The sequence below is a fragment of the Macaca nemestrina genome, chromosome 19 (genome assembly GCF_043159975.1).
Source record: "Macaca nemestrina isolate mMacNem1 chromosome 19, mMacNem.hap1, whole genome shotgun sequence".
Taxonomy (NCBI): domain Eukaryota; kingdom Metazoa; phylum Chordata; class Mammalia; order Primates; family Cercopithecidae; genus Macaca; species Macaca nemestrina.
The window spans coordinates 82,888,037-82,906,329 of NC_092143.1; the positions used below are offsets into that span (position 1 = coordinate 82,888,037).

The 18,293-nt window shown below is 42.8% G+C and overlaps 2 protein-coding genes across 5 annotated transcripts in view; one reads left to right on the forward strand and one right to left on the reverse strand.

Annotated features, from left to right (window-relative positions):
• The window catches only part of LOC105478927 (centrosomal protein 76), a 39,869-nt gene extending 26,412 nt beyond the window's left edge, over positions 1–13,457 (reverse strand). The window contains exons 1-7 of one of the 3 annotated variants that reach the window (XM_011736660.2): positions 13,221–13,454; positions 11,689–11,844; positions 10,572–10,647; positions 9,407–9,631; positions 7,394–7,579; positions 5,440–5,537; positions 1,467–1,595 (exon numbers count right to left, since the gene is read on the reverse strand). In XM_011736660.2, the coding sequence (XP_011734962.1) occupies positions 1,467–1,595; positions 5,440–5,537; positions 7,394–7,579; positions 9,407–9,631; positions 10,572–10,647; positions 11,689–11,844; positions 13,221–13,283 (933 nt within the window). In that variant the 5' untranslated portion in view covers positions 13,284–13,454. Of the gene's footprint in view, positions 1–1,466; positions 1,596–5,439; positions 5,538–7,393; positions 7,580–9,406; positions 9,632–10,571; positions 10,648–11,688; positions 11,845–12,922; positions 13,096–13,220 lie in introns of those variants that run through there. The other 2 variants (XM_011736661.3, XM_011736659.2) reach the window with 2 other exon arrangements.
• The window catches only part of LOC105478925 (proteasome assembly chaperone 2), a 67,599-nt gene that overhangs the window by 30,580 nt on the left and 18,726 nt on the right, over positions 1–18,293 (forward strand). The window contains exons 1-2 of one of the 2 annotated variants that reach the window (XM_011736657.3): positions 13,530–13,916; positions 17,558–17,729. In XM_011736657.3, coding sequence (XP_011734959.2) covers positions 13,860–13,916; positions 17,558–17,729 — 229 coding nt within the window. In that variant the 5' untranslated portion in view covers positions 13,530–13,859. Of the gene's footprint in view, positions 1–13,529; positions 13,917–17,557; positions 17,730–18,293 lie in introns of those variants that run through there. The other variant, XM_011736656.2, reaches the window with a different exon arrangement.

Genomic DNA, 18,293 nt, shown 5'->3' on the forward strand with positions numbered 1-18,293 from the left:
TTCGTAAAAGAAAACCCCACGTCCTCGACTTCCTTAGTGCGTCGCAACTTTTTCCTCCTCTTTGATCCTACCATTTCTCTGATTCACTGCCTTACTCCATCCTGAGTCCTCTCTAGTTCCTAATTCCACATGGCAACGAAGAAATGCCTCATTTATATAGACAGCACGGAGCCAGTTTTTAAAACACATATCTGTATTTATTTATATATGTGTGTATATTTTTTGTCGTTGTTATTGTCGTGAGACCGTCTCACTCCGTCACCCAGGCTGGAGTGCAATGGCGTGATCTCGGCTCACTGCAATCTCTGCCTCCCAGGTTAAACAATTCTCCTGCCTCAGCCTCCTGAGTAGCTGGGATTACAGATGCCCGCCAGCACGCCTGGCTAATTTTTGTATTTTTAGTCGAGACAAGGTTTCGCCATGTTGGCCAGGCTGGTCTTGAACTCCTGACCTCAGGTGATCCACCTGCCTCGGCCTCCCGAAGTGCTGGAATTACGGGCGTGAGCCACTGTGCCCAGCCAGGAAGCCAGTTATATTTTGATTGGTTTCTCCTTGCCCTTGTCCTGATATTGCTGTTACCTTGCCAACCAGTCATTCAATATATAAACAACGCTATCAGAAAATCAGAAGCCATTTCCCTTATTCCCACCTCTAGTCAACCTCTCATTCCCAAGCTCCCCATCTGGAAACTAAACCACTTTTAGCCTGTTCCAAAATCTAGGGAAAGTAGGGTAAAGCTGGATGGATGCACAGGATCGGAGAAACTTAATATACTACACTATACTTATATGAAAGCATCTATATGAGGCTGAATATATACAAAATATTTGAACTGTTCCTTAGGAGTTACAAAAAATAAGTGACCCTGACCATATAATTTATGTTGGTCTGTAAAAGAGAAAAAATGGGTTTAGGACTCAGGAAAAATGGAGGCAGAGATATATAGTTGAAATGCTTCAGTTAAACATTACTGGTCACTGGCTTAGAGGTCATGGTTATATAGAATTTTTTTTAAAACCCTAACAAAAAATATATATATGCCCAGAGCCCCCCGGTTCTGCACACAAGAGCTGGATTTACATATAACCTGCAAAGTGTCCAAATGGTTAATAATTTAGCACTAAATATTCAAGCAAATACACATTCCAAGTTAAACAAAATGGATTTTCATCTACTTTAAATCAAATATATTCAGAAAGGGTTTAAAACACAGTAACAGATTCAACCTGAGAAAGCTGATTTTTCAAAAACCCACAATAATTGAAATTGAAAGTAAAATAAGACATAGATTGATCTTGCCACTCACCTATGCAGTTAAAGAAAATATTACAAAATCAGCATTTTATTTTACAAATACACTTTTATTTTTTGGAATACATTTTACAAATAAATATTAAACGAAATTTACACACGTAACAGTAAATCTCAAATACAGGCATAAAATTATTCTAATATAATTTACAAACCTGTGCAAAAATCTTAACGAGTCGTGAGTTGTGTGAGGGTCGAATTTGCAAATATTCTCTCCACCACTGCTTGGCATATACAAGAAATAATCGCTCTTTCTCTGCAGTTTTCTGACGTTCCAAAGCAAGCTTGAAATTTAAAAAAATATTTTTCAATTTCTATTCATTATCCTTAATTACTACCAAATATGTAACAAATTTATCTACTTCTCTACATCATTACCACCCTAATCTGAGTCATCATCATCTTCTATAAGAGCCTTCTGACTTCCCTGTTTCTACACTTACCCCTAGTCCAAGCCAGTCTCCATACAATAGTCATAAGTCACCTTTTTTTCCTCCCAAGACAGAATTTTTTTTTTTTGGTTGGCGGGATGCAGTCTCGCTCTGGCGCCCAGGCTGAAGTGCAGTGGCGTGATCTCAGTTCACTGCAACCTCTGCCTCCCACATTCAAGCAATTCTTCTGCCTCAGCCTCCTGAATCCCAACACTTTGGGAGGCCAAGGCAGGTGGATCATTTGAGGTCAGGAATTCAAGACCAGCCTGGCCAACATGGTGAAACCCCGTCTCAACAAAAAATACAAAAACTAGCTGGGGATGGTGGTACATGTCTGTAATCCCAGCTACTCAGGAGGCTGAGGCAGGAGAATTGCTTGAACCTGGGAGGAAGAGGTTGCAGTGAGCTGCGTTCATGCCACCTTACTCCACCCTGGGCGATGGAGTGAGACTCTATCTCAACAAAACAAAACAAAACACACTGTCATTCTCTTGTTTAAAACACTTCATTCTCGACCGGGCGTGGTGGCTCACGCCTGTAATCCCAGCACTTTGGGAGGCCGAGGCGGGCGGATCAGGAGGTTAGGAGATCGAGACCATCCTGGCTAACACGGTGAAACCCCATCTCTACTAAAAACAAAAAAAATTAGCCGGGCGGGCGCCTGTAGTCCCAGCTATTCGGGAGGTTGAGCCAGGAGAATGGCGTGAACCCGGGAGGCGGAGCTTGCAGTGAGCAGAGATCGCGCCACTGCACTCCAACCTGGGCGACTGAGACTCTGTCTCAAAAAAAAAAAACAAAACAAACAAAAAAAAAAACTTCATTCTCCATCACATTGCAAAATACCTGCCCGGCCTATGAACGCTGGCCCGACTATCTCATCTTCTCCTCTCTCCCCAGCCCACTACACTCCAGCCACACGACGCTTTCGTTCCTCCGTAGGGGCTTTTGTTCTAGGCTGTTCTCAATGCTGGAAGCTCAGCCCCAATCTTTGCGTGGGTGGTTACTTCCTGCCGTTCAGACCCTTTCCCTACCTTAGTCACCTGACCTATGATCAGTCACCCAATAACCACTATATCATATCCGCTGTAATAATTCTCCACAAAACACCTTCTACTATCTAATTATTTTGTTTGCTGACTGATTGCTTCTCCTGCACCAGAATCTAAACTCCTTGAGAGCAAGCTGTCTAGCTGTCTGCTGCCCTGTACACAGCTACATGCCCAGTGTCTGGAACAGTGTCTAGCACATTTTAACACCTGTTTAGGATCCATACATATTTCTGACTTTAATTTCTTTTAAGAGACAGGGTCTTGCTCTGTCACCGAGTCTGGAGTGCAGTAGCATGATCATGGCTCACTGTAGCCTCAGATTCCTGGGCTCAAGTGATCCTCCCGCCTTAGCCTCCCCAGTAGGTGGGACTACAGGGATGCGCCAACCATGCACAGTTAACTTTTAAAATTTTTTGTAGAGATGAAGTCTACCTATGTTGCCCAGGCTGGTCTTGAACTCCTGGCCTGAAGTGATCCTTTTACCTTGGCCTCCCAAAGTGCTGGGATTACAGACTAATTAGCCTGGCTAAAATTTTTAATAGTGCAATTTTAAAGATAAAATTAGAAGCAATTTATCAGAAACAGAATAAACTTATGTTTTAGTCACTAGAAATTATAAATATGACAGTGGAAATATGAGAAAAAATATATAAAATAATGTTAAGTTTAAAAAGGAGAACCTGGCTGGGCACAGTGGTCCATGTCTGCAATTCCAGTGTTTTGGGAGGCTGAGGCAGGTGGATTGCTTAAGGCTGAGAGTTTGAGGTTTCAGTGAGCTATAATTACACCACTGCACTCAAGCCTGAGAGTCAGAGTGAGATGCTGTCTCTAAAAAAATAAAATTTAATTTAAAAAAACAAGCTACTACCCTAAAAAAGTAGAGCCCAAACATTTACTTTGTATGTCACATAAATATATGAATAACATGATTAAAACTCACATATACCATTTTGGAAGGCCGAGGCAGGCAGATCACAAGGTCATGAGATCGAGACCATCCTGGCCAACGTGGTGAAACCCTGTCTCTACTAAAAATACAAAAATTAGGTGGGCGTGGTGGCACACGCCTGTAGTCCCAGCAACTCGGGAGACTGAGGCAGGAGAACTGCTTGAACTTGGGAGGCAGGGGTTGCAGTGAGCTGAGATTGCGCCACTACACTCCAACATGGCGACAGCGAGACTGTCTGAAAAAAACAAGCCAAAAAAACCCTCACGTATACATATATGTATATGTGTGTATACACCATTTATTTAAGAGACATGGTCTTAGTCTGTCACCCAGGCTAGAGTGCAGTGGTACAATCACTCACTGTAACTTCAAATTCCTGGGTCAAGTAATCCTCCCATTTCAGCTTCCCAAGGAGCTGGGACTATAAGCATGTACCACCATATTTGACTGATTTTTCAAAATTTTTGTAGACACAGGGTCTCACTATGTTGCCCAGGCTGGTCCTGAATTATTGGACTCAAAAGTGATCCTCCCACCTTAGCCTCCCATACGGCTGGGTGTTTATTTGAGTAACATCAAGATTGGTTTCCACTATGTGGTTTCAGGTATATATACCACCCATGACATATGTCAGAAGCTAGAGATTAGAGGGAGATGAGAGTTTACAAAAGGAAGGAAACAAAGTTTAAAGAAAACAGGGCAGGGCATTGTTTGCCTGAGGGAGAAGCACTAGCATCTAACCACAGGTCTGTAAAAGGAACAACATGACAGGCAGGGTGGAGTAAAGGGTGGTGTATGGAATCAAGGAGAACCATGCCACGAGTGCCATCCAGCAAGTCAGCAGATAATGAGAACCTCCAAACTGCAGACTGGCAGGAACTAAACGGGACGGCAAATCCAGTGCAGAGGAGTGAAAACGTCTGCCGATCTCGTAAGACCCAGGAAGAAAGCAATTCGTCAGAAACCTGACAGTGGAACTAGGGAAAAACCCTTTCCAAATACACTCTAGAAGTGGCAAGCGCTCTACCCTGAGAGGGCAGAGCAGAAAAGACACAAGCAGCAAGCTTTCAATAAACGTCCGTGAAAACGTTAAAATCCCACCCCACCGAGGTTACACTTCACTCTTTTATCCTCTTCAGCTTTATCCTGTAATTTTTTCTTTTTTTAAGACGGAGTCTCGCTCTGTCACCCAGGCTGGAGTGAGTGGCACGATCTTGGCTCACTGCAGGCTCCGCCTCCCGGGTTCCCGCCGTTCTCCTGCCTCAGCCTCCCCAGTAGCTGGGACCACAGGCCCCGCCACCACACCCGGCTAGTTTTTTTTTTTTTTGTATTTTTAGTAGAGACGGGGTTTCACTGTGTTAGCCAGGATGGTCTCGATCTCCTGACCTTGTGATCCGCCCACCTCAGCCTCCCAAAGTGCTGGGATTACAGGCGTGAGCCACCGCGCCCGGCCTGTTCTGTAAAATTCTTATGTTGTCTCAATAAACGTTCATTGTATTTCCCAAACTAGATACAGATTCTCCTAGGAAAACAGTCTTGTCTTTATCTTCTTTCTCATCCTTTTTGTGAACCTCTGAGTGCTAATCTAGAAAGTAATAAATGGTAATTTTCTAAAAATAGAGTGCCTTCTAGGATCAACAGTTAAATACACTACTATGAAAACAGACAGACAAAAAAAGAGAAACTCATAACTATTTACCTGTGTGTTCACTACTTCTTGAGATAATGTTTGATTGAGTGGTGGATACATTTCAAGTTTTATATTTAAAATTCCCACAGAAACTTTTGATTCTGTGCCTATAAACATAAATATTTAGAACTTCAGAGATTTCAATACTATGTATATTTACTCAACCAAAGTCTAACCAAAATAACTCAGGCACTTGGTGTTTTACCACTTACATGGACTAAAGATAACATTCAACATCACCTTTAATATTCATACTAAAAATGAACCAAATCATTTTTTTAAACAAAGGTGTTTATCTAATTATAAGGAGATTAACTATTTTCTTAGCTTTCTGACGCTCTTTTTCTTCTTTAAGTAGAGGTGGGGGCTCCCTATGTTGTTCAGATTGGTCTTAAACTCTGGAGCTCACGTGATATTCCCGCCTCAGCCTTCCAAAGTGCCTGGTGGGATTACAGGCATGAGCCACTACACCTGGCCTTTCTAACATGGTTTAAGAAACGTTTCTGACCTAAAGGATTTGAGACTCTTAATTTTTATCTTCATGAAATGTACAATGTCAACCAGACTTACATTAAATTCAAAGTCAAAGCAACTGTTAACACCTCATTCTGTCTCCACACACACACTAAAAATTAGAAAGCATTTATATTGTCACTTATAGTAACTCCCATTTGTCACTTCCCATTATCAAATTACAGGCTGAGTAGAAATTTTCAATCCATGCCTGGATTTAAAGAACTAGTAAACAAATATACTTCACATCAAAATGATTTAATGCTTCTTTAGTGAATGCTTCTTTAGAAATCTGCTTGTTTCCAGGTCACTGCTATGATTATCATGTTAGGACTATTTTTGAAGACAAATAATTGGGTATTGTCTTTGAAAATAAATTTCCTACATAAAGAACACTTTTTCTATAATTTTTATTTAAAGAAAAATACATTCTTGGTATGACTTATTAAAATCTAAATTACCGACCGGATGTGGTGGCTCACGCCTGTATCCTAGCACTTTGGGAGGCCGAGGCGGGCAGATCACAAGGTCAAGAGATCGAGACCATCCTGGCCAATATGGTGAAACCCTGCCTGTACCAAAAATACAAGAATCAGCTGGGTGTGGTGGCGTGTGCCTGTAGTCCCAGCTACTCAGGAGGCTGAGGCAGGATAATCGCTTGAACCCAGGAGGCGGGGGTTGCAATGAGCTGAGATTGCACCACGGCGCTCCAGGCTGGTGACAGAGCTAGACTCCGTCTCAAAAAAAAAAAAAAATCTAAATTACTAAGTCTATGCTGTACACTGGCAAGGTTTAACTCTGTGACTAAGGTTCAAAACCAAAGTAATTCCATTATATGTTATAGATAAAACATTGGTGGGTTTTGTTTTCTCATTTTATTAGCAAATATGTGTTACACAGCAGGCAGTGTGCAAGATTCCAAGGAGACTGTGATAAATAAGATAGGCACCAGCTCTGCCCTCAAGGAGTACTTGATACTGACACTGAGCAAATGTTTACCTCTTCCAAGTCTCCCTCACCCACACTGTCAAAGGCTGGGGGAACACCTACTCCATATTTTGCAAGAATCACTGGTACCAAAGAGGATGTACTCCAGGGTGTGCTGGCTGGACGCACGTAAGTTTGTATGTGTGTCAAGAATATTAATTTTCTTTATAGCCTTACATTATATCAAATGAACTTGAAATTAAAACCCTCAAAATTCCTGTATTCATTTTCCAGAAAAAACCATTTCTCCTAAGACAAGGTCAGATTGACCGTGAAGTGCTATATTGATACTATTCTTCAAGACATTTCTCAAGACTAGGATGCTGGGGTCCAATTGTAACTAATGAAATTCTATTTTACAGGTTTCCCTCTTGGATTATAAAAGCATTTTAAGGATATAAAATCTATTTACAAATGAACCATGGCTATTAAAAGGTTAACAATGACATATTAATCATCATACCTACACCCATAAGTTCCACAGTCAGACTGGTCACTCCATTTTCTGAGCCCAAAACCGATCGCCATTCCAGAAAATACGATGCTACTAAAGTCGTCTCACCAAATATGTCTGTTTTGATTAGCACCATATGAATTGGATCACTTATTGATAACATTGTTGTTGAATCAGCCATTCTGGTTCCATCACCTAGCAATATAATTCAAACAAAATTATATCACACTACATAGTTAGGCCAATATAAAATAATACTTTTATTAAAGAATATACTAAATAATAAGCTTATGAAAAACCAAAAAGAACAATTTGCTAATGTCTCAGAAAGCGTGGAAAAAACTGGAAATACAAATATAGTCCTATTTCTATCACTAACTTTTCAGAAGACTGGCAAATTGTGATGAGTTATCCAGTAACTTACAGCATATCAGTGCTTTCTGATTCAGGAGATAAGTCTGTTCTTTAAAACTACTTAACGGAAGTATAGGCTACTACAATAAAAAGCCTTCAAGTATGTCAACATTAATCCCCAAACTACCTCTAGAAATCCCTTTAACCTCCAGAAATTATCACTGTATAATCAACATACAACTGAAAAATATAGCACACTGAATCTAGCAATTTATCCTCTTAATTGCCTTATCAGGATAACATCTTTCAAAGGGGAAAAAAATAAATTTTAGTAATGTTTCAGTCATCTTTAAATCTAAAATTCTGAAGACATATTCTGAAACTTTGCTTAGTTTAAAAATATAAAGATTTCCATATTGACAACTAAAATGTACAAAATACCTTTACTGAAAGAAGCATAGTGTAAAACAATTACAGGAACCAAGTAGCATAAAATTTAGTTATGAGAATTATATGCTTTATTAGAGAAATAAGAAAAAAAAAGAGAAAAAAACCAAAATGACAGTTATATGTTCACATCTAAATTTGACTATTTATTTATGTATTTATTTAAACAGAGTCTCACTCTGTTGCCCAGGCTGGAGTGTAATGGCACGATCTCGGCTCATTACAGTCGCCTGCCACCATGCCTGGCTAGAAATTCTTGTATTTCTAGTAGAGACGGGGTTTCGCCATGTTGGCTAGGCTGGTCTCAATCTCCTGACCTCAGGTGATCCACCTGCCTCGGCCTCCCAAAGCGCTGGGATTACAGGCGTGAGTCACCGCACCCAGCCTATTTTTTTATTTTTTGTAGAGTGTCTCACTTTGCCCAGACTGGTCTTGAACTCCTGGCTTCAAATGATGCTCTCACCTAGGCCTCCCAAAGTGTTGGGATTTCAGCTGTGAGTCACTGTGCCCAGCCTAAACTTTGACTTTTAAAAGTTACATAACATCATTAATCTGGTTATGTTTTATAAATGAGAATGACCATGTCTCGTTTTTCACTATATCATCCCAGCACCTGCCTAGCCTAACACTATGCACATAATAGGTATTTAAGTGTGTATTACTTTTTTTTTTTTTTTTTTTTTTTTTTTGAGACGGAGTCTTGCTGTGTCTCCCAGGCTGGAGTGCAGTGGCGCGATCTCGGCTCACTGCAAGCTCCGCCCCCTGGGTTCACGCCATTCTCCCGACTCAGCCTCCCAAGTAGCTGGGACTACAGGCGCCCGCTATCACGCCCGGCTAATTTTTTTGTATTTTTAGTAGAGACGGGGTTTCACCGTGTTAGCCAGGATAGTCTCGATCTCCTGACCTCGTGATCCACCCGCCTCGGCCTCCCAAAGTGCTGGGATTACAGGCTTGAGCCACCGCGCCCGGCCTATTTAAGTGTGTATTACTAAAAAATCAACAATGAAAAGTCAAAAAATAATCTCCAGGGAAAATGAATCGCAAACAGAATATTGCAAGGTGGTGGATAGTAGTTTAAATTGAAAAGAGCAGTGGGAAATGAAAGGCTAGAGATTCCTCCATTACAAATCTCTCCTTACAGAAAAAGTCATTATTATTGTTTCACAATAAAACATAACAAAGATTTACTCAATTAAATGATGATTTATTACTGTTTCTTACCCAGGCTTTCTCTGTGTACTTCAAGTAAAAAGCCATCATGAAAATCTGGTTCACAGGCACATGGAACAGGTTTTGAACGAAAACGTTGGTTTCGATAATGTAAACATAAAGTAAACGTTGAACAAACTTGTCCAGGTAAAGGCTCAGGTTCTTGCAGATGTTCCAAGAAAGCTTTTCCACCCAAAACCTGAAGGTAAAGATACCTCCGTGTTGGATCAATATTAGCTGTAAAGTGTAGCAATATATATGAGGAAACTGCCGAATAACTTAAAAGAATGTGATCAATCATTAGGAAATAAAAACTTGACAGATAAAAACCCAAAACCAAAGACTAAAAAAAAGCAAGAGTAACAAATTTATTACTCTATATACCAGAATCATTTGTACCCTGGGGAGAAGATACCCATATAATATGCTATTCTTTTTTTTTTTTTTTGAGACAGAGTCTTGCTCTGTCGCCCAGGCTGGGGTGCAGTGGCCGGATCTCAGCTCACTGCAAGCTCCGCCTCCCGGGTTTAGACCATTCTCCTGCCTCAGCCTCCCGAGTAGCTGGGACTACAGGCGCCCGCCATCGCGCCCGGCTAGTTTTTTGTATTTTTTAGTAGAGACGGGGTTTCACCGTGTTAGCCAGGATGGTCTCGATCTCCTGACCTCGTGATCCGCCCGTCTCGGCCTCTCAAAGTGCTGGGATTACAGGCTTGAGCCACCGCGCCCGGCTAATATGCTATTCTTTTCTGAGTTTATATCCAGGCTACTTTCTCCCAGTTGGAAAGGCCTCAGAGCCAACATGTGGTATACTTTTGCTTCTTAGCTGCTTAACCAACATTCCTCCACCTTCACAAACCAACTCATATAATTATCAATTCAGCAAGTGTATTTGTCAGATAATTATATTATCATTTAAAAGCGAGGCTATACAGTTTTTATAAAACATATTATTAAAACACAAGAAACTGGTGATCCTGTTTTTGCTTCTACTGTGCTATACATTAACTCTTCTGATATACTTCATGCAAAACAGAATCTATGTTTTAGCTAACTATAAAATTTTAAGTATTTTATTTTGGGGGAAAAAAATGGAAATGTCTTCTATCAAATACCAAAGACTACAGCACATCAGTATTTACTATAAACCACAACTAAATTAATGTTAAAATATACATACTTTTTTTTAATGTTGATTGTCTATCAAAACAAATAGGTTGTTTTGGAGAGGAAGGGAGTTCTTGCTCAACACTGTCCTAGAAAGGCAGGAAAAAAAAAATCAAAACAAATTAGAAAACAATTATAGGTTAAGGAAATGTCAATAAACATGACTAAGCACTGAACCTAACAACAGGATAAGGCCCTTTCAAAGAACCCCTTATTTTCCTAGCCTAACTAAAATAATGAAAATAAAAGCCTGCATAAAAGATGACGTAACCGGTCACTCCTAAAATCAAATGCTAAGGAATTAAACTGTCTTCAAGTAATACTATCCACATAAAGCTAAAAACAAATCCTTAATGCCTTCAACAAGGTTAAACTTTCTGCATGCCTATATAACATGCTTATAATTCCACCATGAGCTGATTTTAATAAGTGTCATCACATAGTAGAAGCTGTTATTAGGTCAATTTTTATAACAAATGGGTTCATAAAACTTCAAAAACCAAAAAAAAAGGTGCTGTATTAAAATACTTATTCCCTGTTGTATTATGAAGTCCATCCAATTTTCACATTATATTACCCAGGTATTGAGGTCACAGTTTTCATTATTGCCTCATTTTCAAACGAAGGCCTACTTACTAATTCTGCACTGAGAGACTATCATCCCATTATTGACCTATTTGTATGAAAAGATCTGAGGACTCTTATGGACAATTATTTTCTTAAAGAAATTTGTAATTTGTTAATCATAGAGAATACAATCCCAAAAGAGTGCTTATTTTAAAAATATGCTTAATCTAAAAAAATTACAGATCATAGTGAAAAAGAACTTCGTTATGATTAACTAATTTGACTAAGTATGTATATTCAAAATTAACAGACCTAGAACATAAGAGAAAATTCTGTCACTGTAGAGAGAGGAATATGATATATAACACAAATTTTATTGATACACAAAACTATTTGGTATATTCAAGGGCAGAGCTAGCCTATACCTGAAACAAGGACACTAGTAAACAGAATGACCTTAAAGTGGTTTCACTAAAAGGAAAGGCCCCACATCGGAACCTTATAAAGTGTTACACATTAGTATATACTTATACTCTCATTTATTTCCCTGAAAGATTACTCACAGTAACAAAATTAAGTTCTTTCATCACATCATCAATGATTCCTCGACGTCTAAGGGCTTTGATCAAATCTTCTGTTGATAAGTGTTGTTGATCAGGTGCCAATTCTTCCCGTATAGTCTCAGCAAGGATTTCTCTTATTCTGCCATGAACATCCATCTATGTAGAAAACTCATATTACAATGTATAACATCACAAAGCAGTCAAATACTGCTTCTGAAGTTTTAGGTTTCTCCAGCTAATAATAGTAAATGCACAATTGTTACCACAATTGAATGGGAACAAAGGTAAGCTTTTAAAGAATGAATCTTTTGAGGACAAATTCTAGAAATCGTCTCCACTGGTTATCTGGCACCTTTGTTACCGTTTCTCCACAAATAACACTCAACTAAAAGGAATCTTCTGAGAGGGAGTATAGTACAATCAAAAGAACACAGACTGGGGAGTAGGCAGATCAAAGCATGATCTTACTACTCTCATACTTCGATCTGCCTACTGATAAGGGACTCTTACCAGCTTTCAACTTATTAGATGTGTAACCTCAAGCCAACTTATTTACCCTTTATAAATCTGTTTCGTCACCGACAAGAACGGAAAAACCTAGTGTAGTGAGTGCCCTTTCACAATAGTGTTGTGAGGATTAGATAAACGACGCTAGACACCTCGCACAAAGCCTGGCACACAAGGGCACCATAAACGATCGCTTTTATCACCTAGTACTCAGTCGAGCGAGCGCTGCAGAGACTGGAGGTTCTTCCGGAGCTCCGCAATATTAACAAATACCGTCATTACAAATCCTTTAGTAACTTCTCTTCCATGACTTCTTTGAGAATTGCTGATTGAAGCTCCTGGTTCAACTTCGCTAATACCCACATGTTTCAGGGGTGAAGAAACCCTGATATCTGCCGGGCGCGGAGGCTCACGCCTGTAATCCCAACACTTTGGGAGACCAAGGCGGGCGGATCACGAGGTCAGGAGTTCGAAACCAGCCAGACCAACATGGTGAAACCCCGTACTAAAAATACAAAAATTAGCCGGGCGAGGCGGCGTGCGCCTGTAGTCCCAGCTACTCAGGAGGCTGAGGCAGGAGAATCGCTTAAGCCCGGGAGGTGGAGGTTGCAGTGAGCTGAGATCGCGCCATTGCACTCCAGCCTGGGCGACAGAGAGACTCCGTCTCAAAAAAAGAAAAAAACCCTGGTATCTTATAGCAGAATATGTACCTCCAAATACAACTTACACTCAATTGGACTTCCAGAAGTCGCTCGCTAAGCGCTTCATTCTCACGGTCGTCCTAAAACGCCAAAACGCTCGTTCTATCGCCCCAGACTCTTGCTAGCACCTGCTCGGCTCGTTTTCTCTCTCGGAGGCCAGGACGCTCTCCTCAAACTCAAAGCTCTGCCCACCCCGCGCTGCGCACCCCGCAGTCCTCGCTAGAGTCTCGGCAAGCAGGTGCCGCGGTCGGCCCGGGGCCGCCGGGCAGGAGGGAAGGGTCCTGGCTCGGCCCGGCGCTCTCTCCCAGCGCCCGCGACTCTCACCTTACTCAGCTGCTGGTGGATGAGCTGCTTCAGCTCGGAGGCTTTCTCCGGAGGCAGCGACATGCTGGCAGCCGGCGTCTCCCCGCCGCTTCTTCCCGCCTCAGACGCCCTAACTGCGCGGCCCCGGCCCGGCCAGGGAGCGTTAGGAGCGACTGGAGCACAAAGCGCCGCAGCCGTTCGCCTAGCGCAGCTCCCGGGGGACGCAACGCCGCGTCAGGCCGGCGGCTGACCTGGAACTGAGGCCCCGGCAGCGGCGGCGCCAACTGTTTTCAAACAGTGGCGGACAAACCGGCCTCGGGGCTGGCCCGCACGCTGCCTGATCGTTTCCGCCCGGCGCGCCACCTCCCCGCTGGCCCCGCACCCCGAGACCTCAGCGCACCCCATCGCCTTGCTCGCTAGGGTCTGCGGAAGTGCCCCTCGCCCCGCTTCGCGGCCCCCCGGCGGCCTCTTTCTGCCCTCGGAACCGGCCTCGGAACCGGCAGTTAGCTGGACGGGCCCTCAGGGCCCAGCGCCCAGGGACTCGAAGGACCCGCCTGCGCCCCGCGAGGTCCCGGGGACTCGGGCTTCCGCCTCCTGCTGCCCTCGTTCTGCCCAGTGTCACGCTTAGTCCCCGCTGGCCACCGCCACCCCCCTGCGACCATGTTCGTTCCCTGCGGGGAGTCGGCCCCCGACCTTGCCGGCTTCACCCTCCTCATGGTGAGTCTCCGCTTGCGCTCGGGGCTCTGCCTCGCCAGGCCCCCGCGGTGTCGCCCCCCGACGCGGGGTGTTCGGCGGTGCCGGGAGAAACAGGGCCCTAGTTTCTATTTCAGGTTCTCGGCCGGAAAAAACGGGGAGGTTGTAGCCGGAGGCAGACGTCCCAATAGAACCTTTGTCGGCTCTAAAACCAAACGTAGTCAAGTCTACAATTTGTAGTCTGTGTGTCCTGTAAAACGTGATGTGTTCGTACATTCTAGATACACCGTACTTATGTTGTGCAGGGCATCCTTCAGTTTTGTCCTAGAAAGTCTTTCTGCGACTAGTTTTAGATCAGTCTTAAGCTGACATAGTATCGTTGTTAACCGGAGAACTACTGATAGGGCAGTAAACGCTGACTCTTGCCGGTAGTTAGCAGTTTTATCGCTCTTCATATTCGTTCATTGTTTTAATAAAGTCTATAATGTGCGAGTATTAGAATAAGACTAGGTGCGTGCCTTCAAGGAATTTACAGTGTAGTTGGCAACATGTGTAATTAATAAGAGCAATAAATGCTAGGATAGCAGTTTGAAAGGATATGGAAAGGCCCTGAGATAATTGGGAGGGAAGGGACAGAGGGCTCGTTAAGAAAGGCTTCATAGGCCGGGCGCGGTGGCTCACGCCTGTAATCCCAGCACTTTGGGAGGCCGAGACGGGCGGATCACGAGGTCAGGAGATCGAGACCATCCTGGCTAACACGGTGAAACCCCGTCTCTACTAAAAAAAATACAAAAAACTAGCCGGGCGAGGTGGCGGGCGCCTGTAGTCCCAGCTACTCAGGAGGCTGAGGCCGGAGAATGGCGGGAACCCGGGAGGCGGAGCTTGCAGTGAGCTGAGATCCTGCCACTGCACTCCAGCCTGGACGACAGAGCGAGACTCCGTCTCAAAAAAAAAAAAAAAAAAAAAAAAAAAGAAAGGCTTCATAGAGAAGGAAGTATGTAAAAGACGGAGGGGCTGTGGACTGGGAGTAGGGGAAAGTAGGCGCTTCAGAAAGATAGATGTCTGTAACACAGTCACGTAAGCATGGGGGACTTGAAGCCTGCCAAGAATTTGGAATGACACATTGAGAGAGAATAAGCTGTAGGCTCTGTGAACCCAGAAGGCACCACTGGAAATGCACTCTTTGGAGTGGTGTAAGGCTGGAGAGAGCTGGAACTGTCATTCTTATTCACCACATATAAAACACACAGCCCCAGAGAAGAGTGTTTCAAAAAGGAGGGAGTAGCCATGTCAGAAGTAGCCCAGAGGTGTGTAAGGTGAAGAAAGCGTGTGTTTGGATTTAGCGACATGTTAATGGTGGTCATCTGGACAGTTACCAGTGAAGTGGTGAAGAGAAAAGCCATATTGGAGTGGGTGAATGAATGGCAGAAAGCAAGTAAAGATTTGGGTTGTATTATATATATATATATATATATATCTCCAGTCATTAATTCAGAGACAGGCATGATGGCTCACACCTGTAATCCCAGCACTTTGGAAGGCCAAGTACAGGAGAATCTCTTGAGCTCAGGAGTTTAAGACCAGCCTGAGCAACATAGTGATACCTCATCTCTACAAAAAAAAATAATAATAATAATAATTAGCCAGGTGTGGTGGCCTGCACTTGTATCTCAGCTACTCAGGAAGCTGAGGTGGGAGGATCACTTGAGCCCAGGAGGCAGAGGCTGCAGTGAGCTGAAATCATGCCACTGCACTCCAGGCTGGGTGACAGAGTGAGACCCTGTCTCAGAAAAAAATTTTTTTTAATAAGAGATAAAGTTTCTGCTTATGTTTTTGTGGGTGACTTGGAGAATTTTTGCTATGTAGAGACACAAGAAATGAGGCTGAGCTAGAGGGCTATGTGGGGTCAAGATCTTCTAGAATGAAAGATATTAGAGCATGTTTATGTACTGATGGACATAATACAATAGTGAGGAAGAGAAGGATGGTACAGAGTTTAACCCAAGTGTCAAAATTGTTGAGAAGGGAATTACAGGAGGTGACTAGGCAATTGGTAGGTGACAACAGTGAGAAGTGGAGAACATGCTGAGGGAACACCCTGAAGGACAGAAACCAAAGGAATTGTTGGAAGAATGCAAAGGAGGAGCTACATTAAAAGGATACTTTGGGGATAACCTCAATAAAAATTAGGCATGTATTAGATGTAGTTGGTAAGGGAATGGGAAAAAGTTTAAGTAGAGTGAATAATGTTGAACTTTTTTTTTTTTTATTTGAGACGGAGTTTCGCTTTTTTTTTTGCCTAGGCTGGAGTGCCATGGTGCGATCTCGGCTCACTGCAACCTCCGCCTCCTGGGTTCAAGTGATTCTCCTGCCTCAGCCTCCTGAGTAGCTGGGATTACAGGCATGCGCCACCACACCTGGCTAATTTTGTATTTTTAGTAGAGACAGGGTTTTACCATGTAGGCCAGGCTGGTCTTGAACTCCTGACCTCAGGTGATCTGCCCGCCTCAGCCTCCCAAAGTGCTGGGATTACAGGCATGAGCCACCATGCCCAGCGCACTTTTCTAAAATACAAAATATGGAGACAAATTTGGGCAGAAGTTTATAGTTTTGGACTTGCAGAATGTGAGTTTCCTGTGACCTAACCATGTGGAGACATCATTAGGTTGTGGAGCTCCTACATGTTGTGGGATGTAGGTAGGGATTTGGCAGCTTTATTATTTTAAGTCACGGGAAAAAGAGAGTTTGTGTGTGTGTTTAGTGTGAAAAGCTCACTTCAACGAATGAGTGAAGAGGCACTAATAAAGCAGATGGTAAGAAGACCCAAGAGAGCTTCTGTTCATACCTCGTAGTCTTTACACTTGCTTTCCCACTGCCTGGAATGGTCTTTCCCATTTCTCTGTATGGCTGTCTCCTTTACCTTTTTCAGGTCTCTAGTCTTTTGTCACCTAGGGTGAGTCTTTCCTCGATCTCTCTACTTAAAATTGAAATCAGCCGTGTACACACATTCTTGCACTTTGTCTCCGCAGCACTTACCACTGTATATTTTACTGTTTGTTTTATTGCAGGTAAACCACTCTGGCTCGAATGGAAGTTCCATGAGGGCGTGAACTTTTGTTGGTTTATTTTCCTGCGTTCCCAGTGCCTAGAGCAGCAATTGACATAGCTGACGTTCAATAAGTATTTGTTAAATCAATAGTCTCAAAGGTGGAGGAGGCCCTAGCAGTTGTAGTTAATGAAAATCAGTATCTAGCCATGATGCTATGACGCTTTCAGTACTAATACTATGACTGTTGTTTTCTGTCTAAACTTTTTGAAGTGCTGCAACCAGTCGTGTTGGCTCACGCCTGTAATCCCAGCACTTTGGGAGGCTGAGGCGGGTGGATCACCTGAGGTCAGGAGTTTCAGACCACCCTGGCCAACATGGTGAAACCCCGTCTCTACTAAAAATACAAAAATTAGCTGGGTGTGGTGGTGCACGCCTGTAATCCCAGCTACCCAGGAGGCTGAGGCAGGAGAATTGCTTCAAGCCGGGAGGAGGAGGCTGCAGTAAGCCGAGATGGTACCACTGCACTCCAGCCTGGGAGACAGAGGCAGACTCTGTCTCAAAAAATAAAGTGCTGCTAATTTTGGTGACTTACTGAACATATTTTTTATAATTTCAGCCAGCAGTATCTGTTGGAAATGTTGGCCAGCTTGCAATGGATCTGATTATTTCTACACTGAATATGTCTAAGATTGGTTACTTCTATACCGATTGTCTTGTGCCTATGGTTGGAAACAATCCATATGCGACTGCGGAAGGAAATTCAACAGAACTTAGTATAAATGCTGAAGGTATGTAAGACTTTACCTTGTATTGTTCTGCTACAAGGTAGAGTTGTTTTAAGTTAGAAATAGACTTTATTGATAATTGTTTTGTAGCAAATGTTTACTTAGTGCCAACTTTGTGTAGAATTCACAACCCAATCACATTGTCCTATTCTTTTACATCCTGGTTTTAGTTGTTAAGACTCTTGTAAATGGCAACTCTTATGAAGGTTGAGAATAAGATCATACTTGTGTTTTTTTTTTTTTTTTTTTTTTTTTAAGACGGAGTCTTGCTCTGTCACCCAGGCTGGAGTGCAGTGGTGTGATCTTGGCTCACTGCAAGCTCTGCCCCTCGGGTTCACGCCATTCTCCTGCCTCAGCCTCAAGAGTAGCTGGGACTACAAACGCCTGCCACTGTGCCTGGCTAATTTTTTATATTTTTTTAGTAGAGATGGGGTTTCACCGTGTAAGCCAGGATGGTCTCAATATCTTGACATCGTGATCCACCCACCTCGGCCTCCCAAAGTGCTGGGATTACAGGCGTGAGCCACTGTGCCCGGCCCATACTTGTGTCTTTTATAGAATTTAAAA